Below are 20320 nucleotides of genomic sequence, written 5' to 3'. Positions count from 1 at the left end.
TTGTGGCCAGCCATTAGCCACTGACAATCGAAGAAGAAAGCATTAACCAGCAGATCATAAACAGCATGTTTGAAACTGGTAAGAATATTGATCCATTCTTTACTACTTTATAACTGAATTTCCTGAAAAGGCTCCCCAGAAGCTAAAGCCTCTGAACGTGAGAAGGAAGGGAATTGTAGCCTCATCCTTCCAGAGAAATGGAAGCGGCATTTTAATTTCTTCTATGCGGGACAGAAATACATAATATTGAAATTTATTTATTTATTTATGAGACTTATATACCGCTTTAAGTGCAAGCACTCTCTAAGCGGTGTACACCAGTAAGCAATGTATATATATATATTTACATTGCCCCCAACAATCTGGGTCCTCATTTTACCTACCCCGGAAGGATGTAAGGCTGAGTCAACCTTGAGCCGGTGAGATTTGAACCGCTGACCTGCTGAACACAGTCAGCTAAAGTGGCCTGCAGTACTGCACTCTAACTGCTGCGCCATCTCGGCTCTTTTAAAATGGAAGTAACATAAAGCTACAGTTCTGATAAATTTGAAACCTGAGATAACTGTTAAGATTTTCTCTTTAAAAAAACATTGGGGTGAAATATAAGAAATCAACCTTCTGTCTTAAGAGTGGAAAATGGATACTGAATGACATCTAGTGGTAGATTAGAGTATAGCACAACAACTGCAAGGACTGATGCTGACCTGGCAAGAAGCCTAGAAATAGAGAACAATTCCTGGCTGCTTGGTGACTCCTAACTCAATGGAGAACAGAGGAAAATATTCTGGCATATTTATCACCCTGACCTTCTTGGATTATAAATATTTACTGAACATGGACTTTTAATCTTAAGGACTATTGGGAGAGAAAGAAAAATTTGACTTTTGGCTACATCTGGCTGAGAATTCTTTTCAGGGTGGCTGAACATTTTGAATATTGTGGATTGCAACTTTGGCTGACTGACAATTTTTGGATGCCTTAGCAGAAGAACCATTACAAAATATTGCTTTTAGGACTGGACTCATATTTTGGAACCTATTGGATTATAAAGGCTATACATAAAGACCAGAAAACCAGTTGAAATTCCTTCTATTGTCATTAAGATTGGTGATATTAGATAAGACTTGTACTTGGAGAGCATAAACGTTTAGACAGATTATCTGGAGGGGGGAAACAAAATGGATGCTGCATACCCAACTAAAAGTGGTAAGAAAATATACCCTATGCCTCCATTTGAAGCCCCCACCCAGGCTAATCAAGGATCTCCAGGAATGATGCCTCAATAAAAAATAAACACCTTTCAGAAGGGAATATACTCTATGCTATAACTAATTCACCAGACAATTGTTGCACATAAAGAAGATATAAAAAGAAACCATGATGAGACTGAAAACAATCTAACATAAATGAGCAAATCTCTAAATTAAATCTACAACCAGAAAATTCCCAGATAACGACTACAAAGTATGAATAAATAACCCAGAAATCAGAAGAGGAAGCAGAGGAAATTGACCCAAAGACGGAAGAGATAAAATAAGGGAAATATAAACTACCATATACAAATAAAACACTGCAAGACTTAGCTACAATAATGAAAATGGGAAAGATGCCTTACCCCTTAGGTCTGCAAAATATACTGGATGACAAGGAAGAAGATCTTAAAAAATGGATTATAGAGCTGTTAGGGGAAATATCAGAACCTGGGAGACAAAAAATGAAAAGAGAAGCTGAGGGAGAAGGAAAGTGGGATTTGCTTAAGGAGGAATATAAATGGATGGAATTCCCCCCCTCCCCAAATATCCCACCCAAATTGTTTTCCTCATTCCAAGTAACTTACACAAAAATAGAAGGAGAATTTTTGGGCGATTTAATTGCCTTGGCCTGGAAAGCTATTTGGCAAAGAAAGAAAGAAAGAGTTAGACTTTAACAACAGAAGATTTGAGCTACCAGAGGAGACATAATATAATTAAATATCTGTTTGAATATGATTAAAAGAACAGATTGTCAATGCTGGATGTTCTTGGAGATACAGCCTTTTTCTTTCTTGTGCTTTATTCTTAGAATTAGATGATACTGGGGGAGGAGGAGGAATGTGATGGGAGTTAGTTAGACATAACAATATTGTAATAGTGTGTGAATTCAAGGCTTTTGAAATAAGAGATGATAAGAAATGGTGGGATGGAGGGAAAGTCTGCATTTCAAACTAATTGGAAAATGTAATTTATGACTGTAAATTAGAGGAGGGAATTGTGCTTTGATACTATGTGTTCAGGGGAGGGGAATTTAGACTTTGGCTTCAACTATGTTAGCTCCAAAGCTATGCTACTCCAATAAAGATTCTTTAAGGTAAACAATGCCTCAAAGTTCTTTGAAGAGTTTCATCTGTCAGAACCATGACACAGATAACACTCAGATAAATTAGACTTTTACAATAAAAGATATGATTTAGAATTAGAATAGCACTTTTTTTCTTTTTTGATGTGGGAAATATGAAAATAAGAGGATGGCTTGTTTGAATAAAATTTTTAGTTATATAAATGTAATTAATCTTGATAAAATCATAACCGACAAAGACATTCCAAATATTGATGGGTAATCAAACTTAAATAAGAGCATGAAAAATAGGATATTGATTTAACAAGGAGATTTTAATCGCAAACACAATTGAAATATAAATTGGCTAGAAAAGAGGTTATAAATTGATATTGTTATTTGTATAATACTAGAAAAATATGAGGAGGATGTTTATATTTAACTTTATATGCACCAACAGTAACAAGAATTGTAACTGTGAAATGTGGGGAAAATGAAAACAAATTGGGGAAGAAAGGAGGATCAGGGGAAAAAAACACTGTATTGTGCAGTATTGAATAGATTTATATTGAAGAAATTAATGTTAAGTATGTGAACCCAGACAACACATTGTTTACTAAGCACTAAAGACTGTAATTGTTAAAAACCAATAAAACATTTTTTTAAAAAAATAAAATTTTATTTAGAAAACAAGGTAAGACTGTTTAAACTAAGTAATAAATCTATGGCAGTAAATTAATGTTAGAATGTGAGATAATGGGAAAATCAAGCATTAATTAATAGTGCAATAACTTCATCCACAGCAAACCAGTGCAAGATACTATATACGTATCTGAATTTAAACCTGTATATTTCCATTACTTACAATAGTTTAGATAGTACCCAAGTCCTATTTCTGTAGTACAGTCATTAATGTGTACAAGAATCCTTGTACTTGACCTCTGCATTAAAAGCTATGATTTTTAATTATTCTCATTGTGAATATATCAAATTGGACAGAATACCCAGAGAACAATTGATCAAACCATGAGAGCGTTAATTCAAACAAAATTATCTACAGCATGTATTGTCAGGTATCCTTTGATGCCAATTTTCTCTCTAGTACAGAGAAGGAACAATCAAGGATGGGGATAGTCTGCAAGGGCAAGAAAGAAAGTTATTTTAGTATACCTGAGATTCATCTTGAGACTCCTCTGCACAGTTCACCTGCATGAGGGCTGCCAAACGGGTGAACGTCTTCCTACTTCTGGCAAAATCCAGATTGAAGAACTGCCACAGCAGGGAAAGGCAATGACCTTGCTGGAACAGAACTGCTAGTCTCTTCTCCCTGCTGTAAAAGGAGGAACAGCAATTCACATGGCACAAAGAACATCAGGTCTACACAAGCATTGCAACTTACTGGCTGTGAGAAAACTAAAAGACCCCAAGGTCCTCCTGCAGCTAGAAACAGTGAAAGCTGGCTTGGAAAAAATGCATATCAGTCAAGTCATTTATTCAAGCCATTCCGCTGTTAAAACCTGTAATGCAGAAATATAATTGCATGGCTTTCCTCTTGCTTTTCCCATGGCAACATTTGATACATAAGCAGGGTAATGTACCATGTAAACTTGACATCAAGAAATGGGGGGTTATGATTTCCTGAAATGTTCTGTATAGTATTGTTGGTTGATTTTTTATACAATGTATAATGAGTTGGAAGCTGTACTAATACTACGCAGACTAAGGCAGAATGATTGTACATCTAACAGAACAACAGAGTTGGAAGAAACCTTGGAGATCTTCTAGTCCAACTTCCTGATTAAGCAGGGATCCTATATTATTTTGGACAAATAGCTGTCCAATCTCATCTTAAAAAGCTCCAGGTCTTGTCCTGCCTTCAGGTAATTTGGAGAATAGATTGAACCCTTCTTCTTTCTGGCAGCCCTTCAAGTATTAGAACCCTGCTATCATGTCACCTCTAGTCCTTCTTTTCATTAGACTAGACGTACCCAAATGCTGCAATCATTCTTCATGTGTTTTAACCTCCAGTCCCCTAATCTTTATTGCACTCTTTTGAGAATCTCAACATCTTTGTTATATTGTGGCAACCAAAACTGGATGTAATATTCCAAATATGGTCTTACCAAGCCATTATAAAGCCTTTTTTTTCTTTCCTAAGTGTAAGGACCCACCCCACTTCGCATCTTAAGAAGACAGAACTCTTGGAATAATCCTTCCAACAGGCATCTTTTATTAAGAGAAAATGGTTGCAGGCATTCTAGACAGGACTTGGGGTCCAAGCTCTCCCATTCAAGGTTTTAAGGGGTTCCCCAGTAGCCCCACCCAATCACCCCCTTCTTCCAGCGACAGTCTCAAGCATTACACTCCCACCCCCTTTTCCTTACTGCCGGCTGGATGGAGACTTCAGAGAGGAGTACATGAAAGGTAATAGCAGTATATGAAAGGTAATAGCCCCATTCTTATGGTTAGTCCTTTTGGTGATATCCACATTCAGCTCCTTTGAAGTGTACTGAAGGAAGTGAGGGCCATAAAGCCCCTTTGCTCACCCCCTTCCCTTCATTGTATGACAAAATCCAAAGAAGGCAGAAATGGGGGTTTCTATAGTTGATAGCTAGAGATGAAATATAATTGGATTCTGACATCCTGCCCCCTTAAAAAAAGACAGATCCACCTGAAAGAAAACAAAACAGGTATAAAAGTTAGTCAGGCTTGTTAGGATACTCTGTGTGAAACTTCTTTAATAGCTTCGGGGCTCTGATATGACGTTCATGGACCCACTTGTTTTGTGAGGCAGGGAGGTGTTTCCAGGCAACTAGATACTGAGTTGCTCCATGATATCCTAGAGTCAAGGATTTCCTTTATTTCGAAATGTTGTTCGCCCTCCACCATGATCGGAGGTGGGGGTGGGGGGATTTTTGGCCATAAAGGTGACTGATGCTCTCTTTTCAGCAAGCTGCAATGAAAAATTGGGTGTATTTGCCTGAGATTTTTGGGTAATTCTAAATCTACTGTTACTGGGTTTATGGTTCTTTTAATTGGAAAAGGCCCTATATATTTTGGTCCAAGTTTTTTACAGGGCTGTAGGGACTTTAGGTATTTTGTAGATAAGTACACCATTTCTCCTATACTGAATGGTGTAGGCTCAACCCTTTTTTTATCGGCTTGTGCTTTGTATGCCTGCCTAGCTTCATCTAGTGCTTTTCTAACTATTGGCCAGGTGTCTTGTAATTGTTCCATCCATTCTTTCAGTGATGGGATTGTTGGTTCGTTTGGGGTTAATTCTGGCATGGGGTTGAAACTTTGACTGTTGGCTATTTGAAAAGGAGTATAACCTGTGCTGGAGTGGACTGCATTATTGTAGGCAACTTCTGCAAAAGGGAGTAAATCCGCCCACCCGTTCTGTTGGAAATTAAGAAAACATCTTAGATATTGCTCGAGTACTGAGTTCATTTGTTCAGCCCCCCCATTCCCTTGTGGGTGGTGGCTAGATGTCAGTCCCTGAGTGGTTCCTAAAAGAGATAAAAATTTTTTACAAAATGCAGATGTAAATTGCACTCCCCTATCAGAGATGATGCATTGGGGTGCCCCATGCAATCTGTAAATGTGCTGGACGAAATGTTTTGCTAAGGCCTTTGCGGTGGGAATCTTTTGGCAAGGGGTAAAGTGCACCTGTTTGGAAAAAAAATCCATGACCATCCAGACAACAGTATTCCCATTTCTTTCTGGCAATTCCACTATAAAATCCATGGCTATTTCCCTCCAGGGGGCTGAGGGATTTGCCACGGTTTGTAATAGTGGTGATTTCCCTTGCAACCTCTTTGCAGTAGCACATTTTGGGTAGCTGGCTACGTAGCTTTCTATGTCCTTTTTTATTGATGGCCACCAAAATTGCCATTTAATTAAGTGTAAAGTTTTTACAAATCCAAAATGCCCTGCTGATTTTGTGTCATGGCAAAGCTGCATGAAAGTGACTCTTTGTGTTGTTGGTATATATAACTTTTCCCCTACCCAAGGCAACCCGTCTCTCATTGTGCACACATTTTTGTTTTTCTGGAACCATTCATCTGTTTCCAAACTTTTCCGGAATTCAATTGCCCAACGTATCCCATATGCCTCCTTCTCCCATATGGACCAGCGCTGTTCTGTTTCCGTGAGTTTCTTGGATGTATATGTCAGGATTGCAATACTCCATCATCATTTTCTTGTAATAGAACAGCCCCCACTGCCACATCACTTGCATCCACCTGTATTACGAAGGGCTTATCCATGTCTGGGTGCCTTAGTACTGATTCGGCAGAAAAAAGTCTCTTTTAGTCTCTCAAACGCTGCTTGGCACTCCATTGTCCATGTTAGTGGCTGGTTAGTGGCTCCCTTCATTTTTAGTAAGTTAGTGAGGGGCAAGGCTATCTGGGCAAATGAGGGGATGAATTAGCGGTAAAAGTTTGCAAAGCCCAGGAAACTTTGTAGTTGCTTTCTTGTGTGGGGTGGTGCCCAATCTAATACTGCTCTGACCTTCTCTGGGTCCATTTCAATGCCCTGGGGGGATATGCGATAATCTAGGTCGTCTATCCTTTCCTGGTGGAATTCGCATTTTGAGAGTTTGGCATATAGGTGGGCGGCTCGCAGTTTCTTTAAAACTGCTCTGACAAGGTTGACATGTTCCTCTTTTGTTTCGGTGAAGATAAGAATGTCATCCAAGTAAACAAGGACCCCCTTAAACAGGTGCTCCCTTAGAACGTCATTGATTAATTGCATAAAGACTGCAGGGCCCCCTTGTAATCCAAATGGCAAGATTTTGAACTGATAGCACCCCATGGGGCAGTTAAATGCGGTCTTCCATTCAACCCCTTCCTTAATTCTCATCCGATAGTAAGTTTCCCTTAGGTCTAGTTTAGAAAATTTTTTCCCTTTCAAGAGGTGTGACAGCATGTCTTTCATGAGGGGCAGAGGGTATAGGTTGCTTTCATTGATTGTATTCAGGGCCCTATAATCCACACATAAGTGTAAAGAGCCATCCTTCTTCTCTCTAAAGAGGACAAGGGCAGCCACTTTAGGCTTGGCTGACTCAATGAATCCTCTCTCTAGGTTTTTTTAAATGAATTTCCTCCTTCTCCTTTGGGCTCATGGAGTATAATCTGGGTTTGGGAGTTTTGCCCCAGCTTGAATTCAATGGCACAGTCTGTGGGTCGGTGGGGGGGGGAGCTCATCCGCCCTCTCCTCACTGAAAACCTGAGCAAGGTCTCTGTATTCGTCTGGTATTTCTGTTAGTTCCTTTTCCTCTCCTATGGATGCTTTTTCTATTCTTGATTCTGGTAGCCTCCCTTGGGGTTTTAAGTCCATAGGGTCCCCCTTCGGGAATTTGATTTCTGTCGTCCTCCAATTTACCCAGGGGTTCCATTTTTTTAACCATTCCATCCCTAGGATCATTGGGCATTCCATGCCCGGGGTCACCACAAACGTTATGTCCTCCTCATGTTTGCCCAGGGAGAGGTGTATTGGTAAAGTGGCTAGGGTAGCTGGCATGCCCCCCCCCTGCTATGGATCCATCTAACTGGCCAAATGAGATTTGTTGTTCCAGTCGCCTCGATGGAATGCCCAGATTCCCCATTACTGTCGGACTAATGAGGCAGCGGGTGCAGCCAGAGTCTATTAAGGCTTTCACCTTCATGGCTTCAGGCATGGGGGGAATTAATATAGTTACTGTCTTGAGGATGGGTGCGATGCGTCCACTTACCAGGGGATCGCCCTCCGAGCTGTCATCTGAGGCGTCCATCGGCCCTGCAGTGTAGGCTGGAGTTCTTTCCCCCTGATGAGCAGAGGTGGGGGGTTCCACAATTTCCATCATTCTCATGGCAGTTTCTTTTGGCTTATCTGAAGACTTTCCGGATTTGCTGATTGGAGATCTGTCTGGGTTGTGCTGGGGGGCTTTGGAGCGGCATTCTACAGCTCGATGCCCTTCTCTTCTGCACTTGAAAAACCCCAATTGCTTCTTCGCTATAGCCAATGGTTTCACTGGTTCGTGTGTCAACTCAGGCGGGGAGCGGCTCCATTGTTTTCCTCGGCGATGTCTCTTTAATATGTCAATCTCTGCTTCCTCTGCCAAGACGTACCATTCCTCAAGTTGGTGTGGGTCCCCTCGGGGCTGGCAAGTGTCATATAGGTCATAATTTAGTCTGTCTTTGAAATGGCTAAGGAGAATATCTTCTGGCCAGTTCAGTTTGCTAGCAATGGCCCGGAATTCTTGTGTATATTCAGCCACCGGGCATTTGCCTTGCCTCATTGTTTTTATCCTTTCGCGGGCTTTGCAATCAGCCAGGGGGTCTTCAAATCACCTTCTCAGAGAGGACATGAAACGGTTGAAGTCGTTGAGCTCTGGGGCATTGGAGTCGTGCAAGTTCACCACCCAGTCTGCGGCCGGTCCGTCCAGGGCAGATTGCATGATCCGGATGCGTGTTTTGTCGCTGGGGATGTCCCACCCATATTCCTCCATGTAGCTGAGGACTTGGGTTAGGAAAAACCCCAAGCATGTTGGCTCCCCTTTGAATTTCACCTCCAATGGCGGACGTCTTGGAATGGATCGGTGCCTCCGTTGTTGGTGGTAGTTTCTTCCGTCCAGATCACCATCTGTGGTTCGGTAGGGGGTGGGAACTACTGGATCAGCAGATGTCCCCAGGGCTGCAGGTTCCACTTCCCCCTTGGTGTCTCTCCCTTTGCGGCTCCAGGAGCTGGGGCGGCCGTAGGGCTCAGGATTCTCCTCTCCTAGGGAGCTGAGAGTTCTCTTCATCAGGTCAATAGCTTTCTCTAGGATCCAGTCTGAGTCCAGTGCCCAGCTTTCTCCCTCTTCACTTGCGTGCAGGGATTTCTCCATCTCCTGCTTCCATTCTGGTTGGTTGGTCCCCCATCTCAGGGTCACCTTTCTTGATTCCTTTCCCCACTCGCTTTTCTTTCCAATGCCCATTGACCAGCGGGGCTTGTGGTCCCGTGTCTCCACCACTTCTTCTCCTGAGGATTCTGACCTCTCAGATCCCGACATCCGGCAAGGTTCCAGTCAGTGCAGCGGCTCTCTTTCCGGGGAGTTTTCCCCCTTTCTTGCTCCATTGTCTGACATTGTAATTTTTTGCAAAATCCCCCGGCAAGGGTCTCCCTTCCAGGTGGATTAATTTTGCCAGTCCTGTCTAATGTAAGGACCCACCCCACTTTGCATCTTAAGAAGACAGAACTCTTGGAATAATTCTTCCAACAGGCATCCTTTATTAAGAGAAAATGGTTGCAGGCGTTCTAGACAGGACTTGGGGTCCAAGCTCTCCCATTCAAGGTTTTAAGGGATTCCACAGTAGCCCCACCCAATCACCTCCTTCTTCCAGCGACAGTCTCAGGCATTACACTCCCACCCCCTTTTCTTTACTGCTGGCTGGATGGAGACTTCAGAGAGGAGTACATGAAAGGTAATAGCAGTACATGAAAGGCAATAGCCCTATTCTTATGGTTAGTCCTTTTGGCAATATCCACATTCAGTCTTTTTGAAGTGTACTGAAGGAAGTGAGGGCCATAAAGCCGCTTTGTTCACCCCCTTCCCTTCATCGTATGACAGAATCCAAAGAAGGCAGAAATGGGGTTTTCTATAGTTGATAACTAGAGATGAAATATAATTGGATTCTGACACTAAGTGTAAAACCTTAGTTTTCTTACCACTGAATTTTATTTTGTTAGATAGGGCCCAGTGTTCAAGTCTGTGAAAAGCTTTCTGGATCTTGAGCCTATCTTCTATTGGCAAAAAGAATTCCTCTTCTATCCCCTCATCTAAATAATTGATGAAGATATTGAAGAGTAGTGGGCCTAACACAGAACCTTGAGATACCCCGCTACATATTTCCTCCATGTAGATGCAGTTCCATTGAGGATTACACATTCAGTGCAGTTTGTCAGCCAGTTTCGAATCCATCTGGTGGTGATGCAGTATAACCCCCATTTTTCTATCTTATCAAGTAGTAAGTTGTGGTCTACTTTATCAAATGCCTTACTGAAGCCCAAGTAAATTATGTCTGCAGCACTTCGCTGAACCATTGATTTAGTCGCTTTGTCAAAGAATGCAGTAAGATTCATCTGGCATATCTGTTTTTGACAAACCCAAAATTGGCTTCTGGTTATAACTTTGCTAGCCTCTAGATATTCACAGATTCATTGCTTAATTATCTTTTGCAGGATCTTCTTAGATATTTATGTCAGGCTGGTAGGATTGTAGTTTCCTAGATCCATTTTTTCCCTTTTTTATAAGGAACCATGTCAGCTCTTTTCCAGTCCTTTGGTGGTTCTCAGGAACTTTGAAAGATATGGTTCAGTAGTTCTGAGATCATATCTGCTAGTTGCTTCAGAATCTGAGATGTAATCCATCTGGACCTGGTGATTTGAACTCTTCTACAGTGAATAGATGTTCTTTTACCATTTTCTTGTCAATTGTGACTTGCATTCCTAATCTGTCTAGAAGAGGTAAATAGTAGTAATAAAAAAGGGAAAAAAGGAAAAAGTATACTGTCAAAATTGTAATCCAAAGTGTTCTGCTAGTAGAAGTTTCTTATTATTCACTCTGTCTCAAAACAGCTTGTAAAAATTCCAGGTCAAGCTGTATTTCTAATCCAGAGAAATTAGATGACTTCAAAACTTTTATTTTTATTGTAATCCATCCTGTAAAGAAAGGCAACCCAAAAGATTCTTCTTTTTTTCCAGCCACAATCTCCAGGACTATAGATTCTAAGGATATGAAAGAGTTTAAACTGTAAGCTGTGTCTGGGCATTGAACCGGAAAGTCCACAGGCAGCAGTGGGGCAGCAGACAGCAGCAAGGCAGCAGCAGAGAACCAGGAGGCCCACAGACGGTGGCAGGGCAACAGAAGAACACGGAGAGGCCCACAGACAGCAATGGGGCAGTGGCAGAGAACCGGGAGGCCCACAGATGGCAGCGGGGCAGCAGTGGTAAACCGAAGGCCTGCGGATGGTGGTGAGACAGTGGCGGAGAACCGAGAGGCCTACAGTGGCGGACTGGAGGCTTGCAGGCGATGGCAGATTTTTTTTCCCCTGTCGATCGGGAGGCCTGCAGCCAGAGGCAAGGCAGCAGCAGTGAACTGGGAGGCCTGCAAGTAGCGGCGAGGCAGCAGCGGAGGACCCAGAGGCCTGCAGACAACGGCGTTTTTTAATTTTTTTATTTTTTTCCCTTTCCCTTCTGTTGACCGGGAAAAAAGGACAACAAAACAGCCATAACTACCCCAAACAGAAAAGCTAGAAACAAAGTTAACACCAAAGCACAACCAAAAAGAGGGACTACCAAAAACCAAAGACATGGAACAGGTGAATGATATGCAATACATGTTCCATGTATGCACTGATGCCCAAAGAACACCCAAACTACACATGCAAATTATGTGAACTACTACTAGAAAAGGATTAGAAATTTAGAGGCAACTCTAGCCAAACCTCTACATATGAAAGAAAGCTCCAACCGAACCAAACCAAACAATGAACAAATAACTCCCAGAGGCTTTGACCCTACCAATAAATCCTTGGAGGAAGACAAATGGAGGTATGTCACACACAGAAGGAAACACAACACTCAAAGCAAGAAACAGCATGCAACAAACAAACCCCTTCTCCCCAATCCTACCCAGCTAGAAGCAGCCCCATTAAAACTGACAAATCAATTTCTTCCCTTAGAAGGAAACATGCAAACCCACATCCTACCTTTCAAAGAAGATAAGCAGACACCTAGCAAAGAAACAACTTCAAATATCTCCCAAAAGCCACCTCAAATACCCTTAAAAAAGCCATACCAACAAACACAGCTGAGACAAACAGAAAAGCACCTCAGAATGCAGCCCCCCCAAATAAGTGGGGGAGAGTGTTGGTAATAGGAGATTCTATCCTCAAAGGAACAGAATCATCCATCTGCAGACCAGATATACAATCCTGGAGCAAAAATCAAAGATGTAGCCGAGAACCTAACTAAAATAATTAGGCCCACAGACTATTACCCCCTCCTCCTATTCTACATCAGACAACAAACAACCTGAGTGCAACAACAAGGCTAGGAGCATAATTAGTGTTCTCGCCAGTGCTCCCAACAAAAGGCCAACACCCACTGAGAGAAAAAAGAATCTCAGAAGTAAATTCCTGGCTAAAGGGTGGGTGTCACCAAGAAAACTTTGATTTCCTGGATCACAGACTGCATTTTTTACACAAGAGACTCTTGGCAAGGGATGGGCTATACCTCACAAAAATAGGCAAAAATGTACTTGGAAAAAGATGGCCCCAACTCATCAGGAGGGCTTTAAACTAAAACTGAGGGGGGAGGGTGACCAATCTCTAGAATCTCTAAAACCCCAAACTAATCACAAATCCCAAGAAAACAAAAGAAACAATAAGGTAGGCAGTGTTGAGAAAAAAGAAAACCCCAAATCACAATCAGGAGATATAGGAAACATACCCACGGACAGGCATAAAAGCCTAAAATGCTTATACACAAACGCTCAAAGCTTGGGGAACAAATAGGGCGAACTAGAAGCAATAGTACACGAGGGAGGGTATGATATAGTTGGCATAACAGAAACCTGGTGGGACGAAACCCATGAATGGAACAGACAGATGGATGGATACAAATTTTTTCAAAAGAAAAGGTCTACAAAAAGAGGAGGGGGAGTTGCATTATATGTAAGAGAACACTACATATCTGGAGAAATGCATGACCCAAGACAATCTCTCCAGAATGAGTAGGGGCCAATATAAAAGAGAAAAAAGTTACATCACCATAGGTGTATATTACATGCCACCCAACCAACCAAAAGAAACAGATGAACTCTTTGCCAACCAGTTAACAAATGTATGCAGGAAGCATACCACAGTAATGAGACTTCAACTACCCAGATATCAACTGGGAGACAAACTCTGCAGTGAGTGGGAGATCAAACAGATTCCTAACCAACCTAGTTGACATCTTTGTCACCCAAAAGATGGAGGAGGGAACTAGACACAAAGCCATACTGGACTTAATCCTTACAAATAAAGAAGAGATGATAGAGGGAATCAAAATTGCCAGAACCCTGGGTGAAAGTGAACACGTCATACTGGAATTTAATATAATGCAAACACTAGCAATTGAAAACAACCCAACCAATGTCCTAAACTTCAAAAGAGCCAACTTTAACAAACTCAAAGAGAACCTAAGAAAGAGCCCATGGATGAAAATCTTAAAGGGGAAAACAACGCAAGAAGCGTGGGAAACCCTGAAAAACGTGATCACAAAAGCCCATATCAGCACAATACCACTGAGAAAGAAAAACAAGAAATCCAAGAAGAAACCAGCATGGCTGCACAAAGATCTCTCTGACAAACTGAAAGACAAAAAGGACAAACACAAAAAATGGAAAGAGGGATGCATAACCAAGGCCGACTATCAGGAGACAGCCAGAGCATGCAAAGAAGAAGTCAGGAAAGCAAAGGCTTAGTATGAACAAAGACTAGCAATGAAAATCAATGACAATAAAAAATGTTTCTTCCAACATATTAACAAGGAAACTGTAGGCCCACTAAAGAGAGAAGATGGTAAGGAAATTACAGATAACACAGAGAAAGCAGAGCTATTTAACTCATACTTTGCATCAGTCTTCACACAAAAAGAAACTATAGCCCAACACACCAAAAAAAAAAAACCACTGCAAAAGACATACTAGAAACAAAAATTAAAATAAGCAAGCAAATGCTAAGGGAACACCTATCCAACTGAAGGATTCAGTGACCAGTCATTGCAGGGTGCAAATATGGCTGACTGCCTTCGCAGCGTTTATTGCCTTTTATACAGATATTCAAATAGCATATGGCATCAGCATAGCAACAACAGTTCTATTGGTGAAACTCCTTGCCAATCCTTAAGAATATACCAGCTAGGAGGCCCCAGCCAGGGAGCAGTTTTCTGCCACATCCTGTTAATGTAACCTAGCTGATATCATGTGAACCAGGTGAACCAGCCTGGGGTATTTCCCACATTACAATGGTGATGTGAATGGATGAGGTCATGTAGAGAGAAGAGGTATGCAAGCTCTGGAGGAGCCGAGCTCCAGCTGGAGCCTGTCGCTGATCCTGGCGCTTCCGCTGAGCACTGACAGCCCTGCAACTCCAGCCATTTCTCGCTCAGACTTGTGCAGTGCTGCGCCGGTTTAGCTCATTCCCCTCCCCTGCTACCACTTTTCTAGGATGGTCGCGTACCACCTGCCAACATACCACAGGTGGTACCCGTACCACTGGTTGAAAAGCCATGATATAAATAACAAGGAAACAGTCAAGGAAACAGTCAGTTTACTAAAGAGAGAAGATGGCAAGGAAGTAACAGGCAGTAGAGAGAAAGCAGAACTGCTTAATTCATTCTTTACATTGGTCTACACGCAAAAAGATACTATAGCCCAACCTACCAAAAACCTAACTATAAAAGACAGACTAGAAATAAAATTTAAAATGAGCAAGAAAATGGAAAAAGAATAGCTGTCTGATCTTCATGAATATAAATCACAAGGACCTGATGGATTACATCCTAGAGTTCTGAAGGAGCTAGTAGATGTCATCTCAGAACCATTGTACTATATCTTTCAAAAATCCTAGTGCACCAGAGAACTACCTGAGAATTGGAAAAGGGCTGATGTGGTTCCCATCTTAAAAAAAAAAAAAAAAGGAAAAAAACAGAACCAATCAGTCTAACATAAATACCTGGGAATATACTGGAAAAGATAATCTGCAAAGATCTAGAAAGATACTGCAAAGATCTAGAAAGAAAGTTATAATTAGAAATCAGCACAAACTTATTAAAAACAGATCATGCCAAACCAATATTATTTCATTCTTTAACAAAGTGACTATATTAGTAGACCAGCGAAATGCTGTGGACATAGTCTACTTAGACTTTAGTAAGGCATTCAACAAAGTAAACCACAACCTACTTCTTGCTAAGCTAGAAAAAATTGGGATAGATAGCATTACCATCAGATGGATTTGTAAGTGACTGACAAACCATACTCAACAAGTAGTTCTTAATGGTACTCTTTCTACATGGAAGGAAGGAAGCAGTGGGGTACCATAAGGTTCCATCTTAGGCCAAGTAATTTTCAATATCTTTATAAATGGCTTAGATGAGGGAATAGAAGGGGAATTTATCAATTCACAAATGATACTAAGCTGGCAGGAATAGCCAACACTCTAGATCAGTGGTTCTCAACCTGTGGGTCGGGACCCCATTTGGGGTCGAACGACCATTTCACGGGGGTCGCCAAACAAGGCTGTCCGCCATTTTTCCCCCTTTTCTTTGGCCACGCCCCTGGCACCCGGTGATGTATAAGTGGTTGGGGGTCACCACAACATGGGGAACTGTATTATGGGGTCGCGGTATTAGAAAGGTTGAGAACCACTGCTCTAGATGATATGGACAGACTTGAACACTGGGCCCTATCTAACAAAATGAAACTCAACATAGAGAAAAGTAAAGTCTTATACTTAGGCAAGAAAAACCAAAAGTAGATTGGGTGAAACCTGGCTTAATAGCAGTAACTATGAGAGGGATCTTGGAGTCCTAGTGGACAATCAGCTAAAGATAAGCCAGCAGATGCCAAAAAAGCCAATGCAATCCTAGGCTGCATTAACAGAGGGATTGAATCAAGATCATGTGAGGTACTAATATTACTCTATAAAGCCTTAGTAAGGTCACATCTAGAATATCACATCCAATTTTGGTCACCACACTATAAAAAAGATGTTGAGACTCTCAAAGAGTACAGAGATGAGCACAAAGATGATTAGGGGATTAGAGGCTAAAAAATATTTAAAATGGTTGCAAGAATTAGGCATAGTTAGTGTAATAAAGAGAAGGACCAGGGGTGACATGATAGCAGTGTTCCAATATTTGAGAGGCTGTTACAGAGAAGAGGGGTCAATCTATTTTTCTTTTTCTTTTTTTTTAAACAAATTTTATTAAATGTACATTTTATAAACAAACATGGACATGATTCAACTTCCCTGGCTTTAACAGTGCTATTAGTATTAACTTATGTTACAGAAAGAAAAACATAAACTTAAAATACATTCTATAACAGGACAGAGTATAACAAACTGTGCGTATAACATCTGTAAATTTTTTGATAAACCATCATTCAATCATCAACATTGTATTTACATATCTTTCAGTTGTGTCCTAATATATGTACTAATAAGAAGTCCTTACGATATCAACTAGTCAATCGATAATCATCTCAGTGATCCTCCTTATCTCTAACCAATCATACAAATTTTTCCAAATTTTTCCAAATACTCTGTTTCAGTTTTATTTTTAATCCCTAGAGTTAACCTGTCCATTTCGGCACAGGATAAAATTTTATTTATTATTTCTTCCTCAGTGGGGGTTTCCTTTCCTTTCCATTTTTGGGCATATGCCAATCTTGCTGCGGTTAAAATATGCAATAGTAAGTAGAAAGATGCTTTGCTGAGTTTATCATTAATAATCCCTAATAAGATTTCTGGTTTTAAATCATTTTTTTTGTAATAGTATTTCTTCCAGCCAATTTTTTTATCCAATTCCAAAATTTTGCACTTTTGAACATTCCCACCACATGTGATAGTAATTCCCTGGAAACCTTCTACATTTCCAACATGTTGGTGAGGTTTTTTTAATCTATTTTTGCTAGCCTTGTAGGGGGAAGGTGCCATCTATAAAACATCTTGTATACATTTTCTTTGTAGGAGGTGGCTAGTGTTAACCTCCTGTTTTTGTCCCATAATGATTGCCAATTATCTAGGTCAATACTGTAACCAAAATTTTTACTCCAGATTAACATTGTTTCTTTTACCTGTTCTTCTGACAAATCTTGTTCTAATAAATATTGATATAACTTTTTATCATTTGATCTTCTGTTCCTAGAAGGATTTTATCTAATTGTGTATACTCTAATTTTATTCCTGGTTCTTTTTTGTCTTTTCTGTATCACGACTGTATTTGTAAATATGCCCATCATTCCAACTCTACCATCTTCTGATAATCTTTTCCTTGTTTTCAGGTCCCCATTCTCATCTAAGATATCTTTATATGTAATTACTCTTCCTAAATTTATGAATTTGGGGTGCATGAATATCTCTAATATGGATAGCCAATTGGGAATTTTTATATATATTTTTTTAAATTTTTATCCACACTCTCATAGTGCCCATCTAATATGGTGATTCTGAAAGTACTGATGAGCCTTATATTTCCCGTCTCATATTATAGCATGCCACCCTATGTGCATGTCATGGCTTTCTAATGCCAGTAGTCTTCTGTTCCTTAAGTGTATCCAATCCTTTAACCATACCGATATTGCTGCTTGATAATATTTTCCCCAATTCGGGAGGCCGAGCCCTCCTCTTTCCTTTGCATCCTGTAATAATTTTAATTTAATTCTCGGTTTTCTACCTTGCCAGATAAATTTGGATGTAATTCTGTTTAAATTTTCAAAAAAAAATCCTTGCCTAATTTAATTGGTACACATTGAAATAAAAAGAGTAATTTGGGAAGTATATTCATCTTGATTGTTGCTATTCTCCCCATAAAGGAGAGAAGTTTTTCCATCTGTCTAAGTCTGCTATAATTTGATCTATTAATTTATCATAATTTTCTCTTTTGAGTGTAGTACATCATGCCAACAGTTGGATCCCCAAATACCTTACTCTTTTAGATGTCTGGATATTGATTTTTTCTACTAGCTCTTGTAAATTGGACATGTTTTTAACTAACATTTTAGTTTTTTCTTTATTAATTTTCAACCCTGAGACATCTCCATAATTTTCCAGCACCTGTAATAATCTTGCTCCAGATTCTAAGGGGTCTTCCAAAATGAAAACTAAATCGTCTGCATAAGCCTGTAATTTAAATGTCTCTTTTCTGATTTCTAATCCTTTAATCAGCCTATCTTTTCGGATTATTCTTGGTAAGTACCTCTAAAGAAAGAATAAATAATAAAGGTGATAGTGGACAACCTTGTCTCATGGCTTTTTTTATTTGGACGCTATTTGTTAATTCTCCGTTTATGATTACTTTTGCTTCTTGTTTGGAATAGATTGCTTTAAACATGTTTATAAATTTCCCCCCGAATTCCATCTGTTTAAGTTGAATCAATATAAAATTCCATTTAACATTATCAAATGCTTTCTGAGCATCAACAAAAATCAATGCCATTTGTTTTTCACTATGTAATTCATAATATTCTAAGATGTCTAGTATGATCCTAACATTATGTCTAATTTGTCTTTTAGGCAAGAAGCCATTTTGGTCGGTATGGATAATTCAACTAAATATTTTTTTTAATCTTTCTGCCATTATAGTCATGAAAATCTTATAATCCGTGTTCAGTAAAGAGATGGGCCTATAGTTTTTAATGCAGATCAAATCAGAATTTTCTTTAGGAATTAGTGAGATGATTGTTCTTTCCATGAGTTTGGGGTTTTTGTTATATTTAGTACATCATTAAATAAGTCCAGTAGAGTTGGGGCCAAAAGTTCTTGGAGGTTTTTATATATTTCGGACAGTAATCCGTCAGGGCCAGGTGTTTTATTACTTTTTTTTGCTTTTTAATTGCTTCTATAATTTCCTGGACTGTTATATCTTTATTTAATATATTTTGAAATTCTTCCGGGACCTTCGGTTAGGTCCGCTTTCATAAGATATTGTGATATTCTTTCCTCCATAACCTTTTCATCCTCTTTATAAAGATTTTTATAGAATTCATACATTACCCATTTTTTCTCTTCAATTTGATGTACCATCTCCACTGCTTGATTACATAATTTATGAATCCATCTTTTATCTTTTTGTTTTTTTCAATCTATAAGCCAACCATCTATTTGCCTGTTCAAAATTTTTTTGTCTAATACCTTTTATTTTTTTGCCATTTCTTCCTTTTTTATAATATTCAAGTTATGCTTATTTAAATCTAGCTGTTGTTTTAGATCTTTACATTGTGGATTTTTTTGTAGTTCTGATTCTAATTTTTTGTATTCTTCCTCTAAACTTTTTCGATATTGTCTTTTCTTTTTATATTCATTGGCCATGTATACAATTGCAGTACCTTTCATAATAGTCTTGGCCATGTCCCATAAATTTTGAGTGATAGTCTCCTTTTCTTATTTGTCTGGAAAAATGTCCGCATTTGTTCCTCCACCTTATGCTTAAATTCTGTTTGGTTTAAAATTGCCTTTTTTAGAGTCCACCTCCTTGTTGTTGTCTTCTGTTCTTTTCATTTAATTATAATGGGATTATGGTCTGCCCAAGTATTAATATCTATTACTACATCATCAATATCTGAATTTAATTCTTTCGTTGTCCAAACCATATCAATTCTGGGCCATGATTGATGCTGCCCTGAATAATATGTAAATTGCTTTTCATTCAGATTTCTCTCCCTCCAACTATCTTGAATATTTAATTCTTCTGTCATTTTAAAAAAAGTACCAGGTAATATTCTCCTGCTTCGTTTCCTTACTTTCTCACTCTTATAATCTAATTCTCTGTCTATAATTGCATTAAAATTGCCAATTATACAAATATTCTCATATTCCATATCAGCAATAACCTTATGCAGTTTCTTATAAAATTGTCTTGTTTTTTCATTGGGGACATAAATTCCTACCAGGGCGACCTTTTTTTTATTCAGGGAAATTTCAATAATCAGTATTCTACCTTCCTCATCTCGATAGGTCAATCTATTTTTCAAAGCACTCAAAGGCTAGAGAAGGAACAATGAAACTGATCAAGGAGAGATTCAACCTAGAAATAAAGAGAAATGTTCTGACAGTGAGAACAATCAACCAATTGAACAGCTTGCCTTCAGAATTGTAGGTAGTTCATCACTGGAAGCTTTCAAGAAGAGACTGGACAGCCACTTGTCAGAAATAGTATAGGGTCTCCTGCTTGAGTGGGGGGGAAGGTCTAGATGACCTACAAGGTTCCTTCCAAC

The 20320-nt window shown here is 39.6% G+C and overlaps 1 protein-coding gene across 1 annotated transcript in view; it reads right to left on the bottom strand.

The window, feature by feature from the left end:
- ADCY10 (adenylate cyclase 10) overlaps nucleotides 1-20320 on the bottom strand; it is a 212712-nt gene that overhangs the window by 89604 nt on the left and 102788 nt on the right. Inside the window, 1 exon segment of the mRNA XM_039326127.1 lies at nucleotides 3484-3643. Coding sequence (XP_039182061.1) covers nucleotides 3484-3643 — 160 coding nt within the window.

The sequence above is a fragment of the Crotalus tigris genome, unplaced genomic scaffold, assembly GCF_016545835.1.
Source record: "Crotalus tigris isolate CLP2741 ecotype Arizona unplaced genomic scaffold, ASM1654583v1 scf7180000024339.11422700, whole genome shotgun sequence".
NCBI lineage: Eukaryota > Metazoa > Chordata > Lepidosauria > Squamata > Viperidae > Crotalus > Crotalus tigris.
The sequence above is the reverse complement of the archived record's forward strand: the minus strand, read 5'-3'. Positions and strand labels throughout refer to the sequence as shown.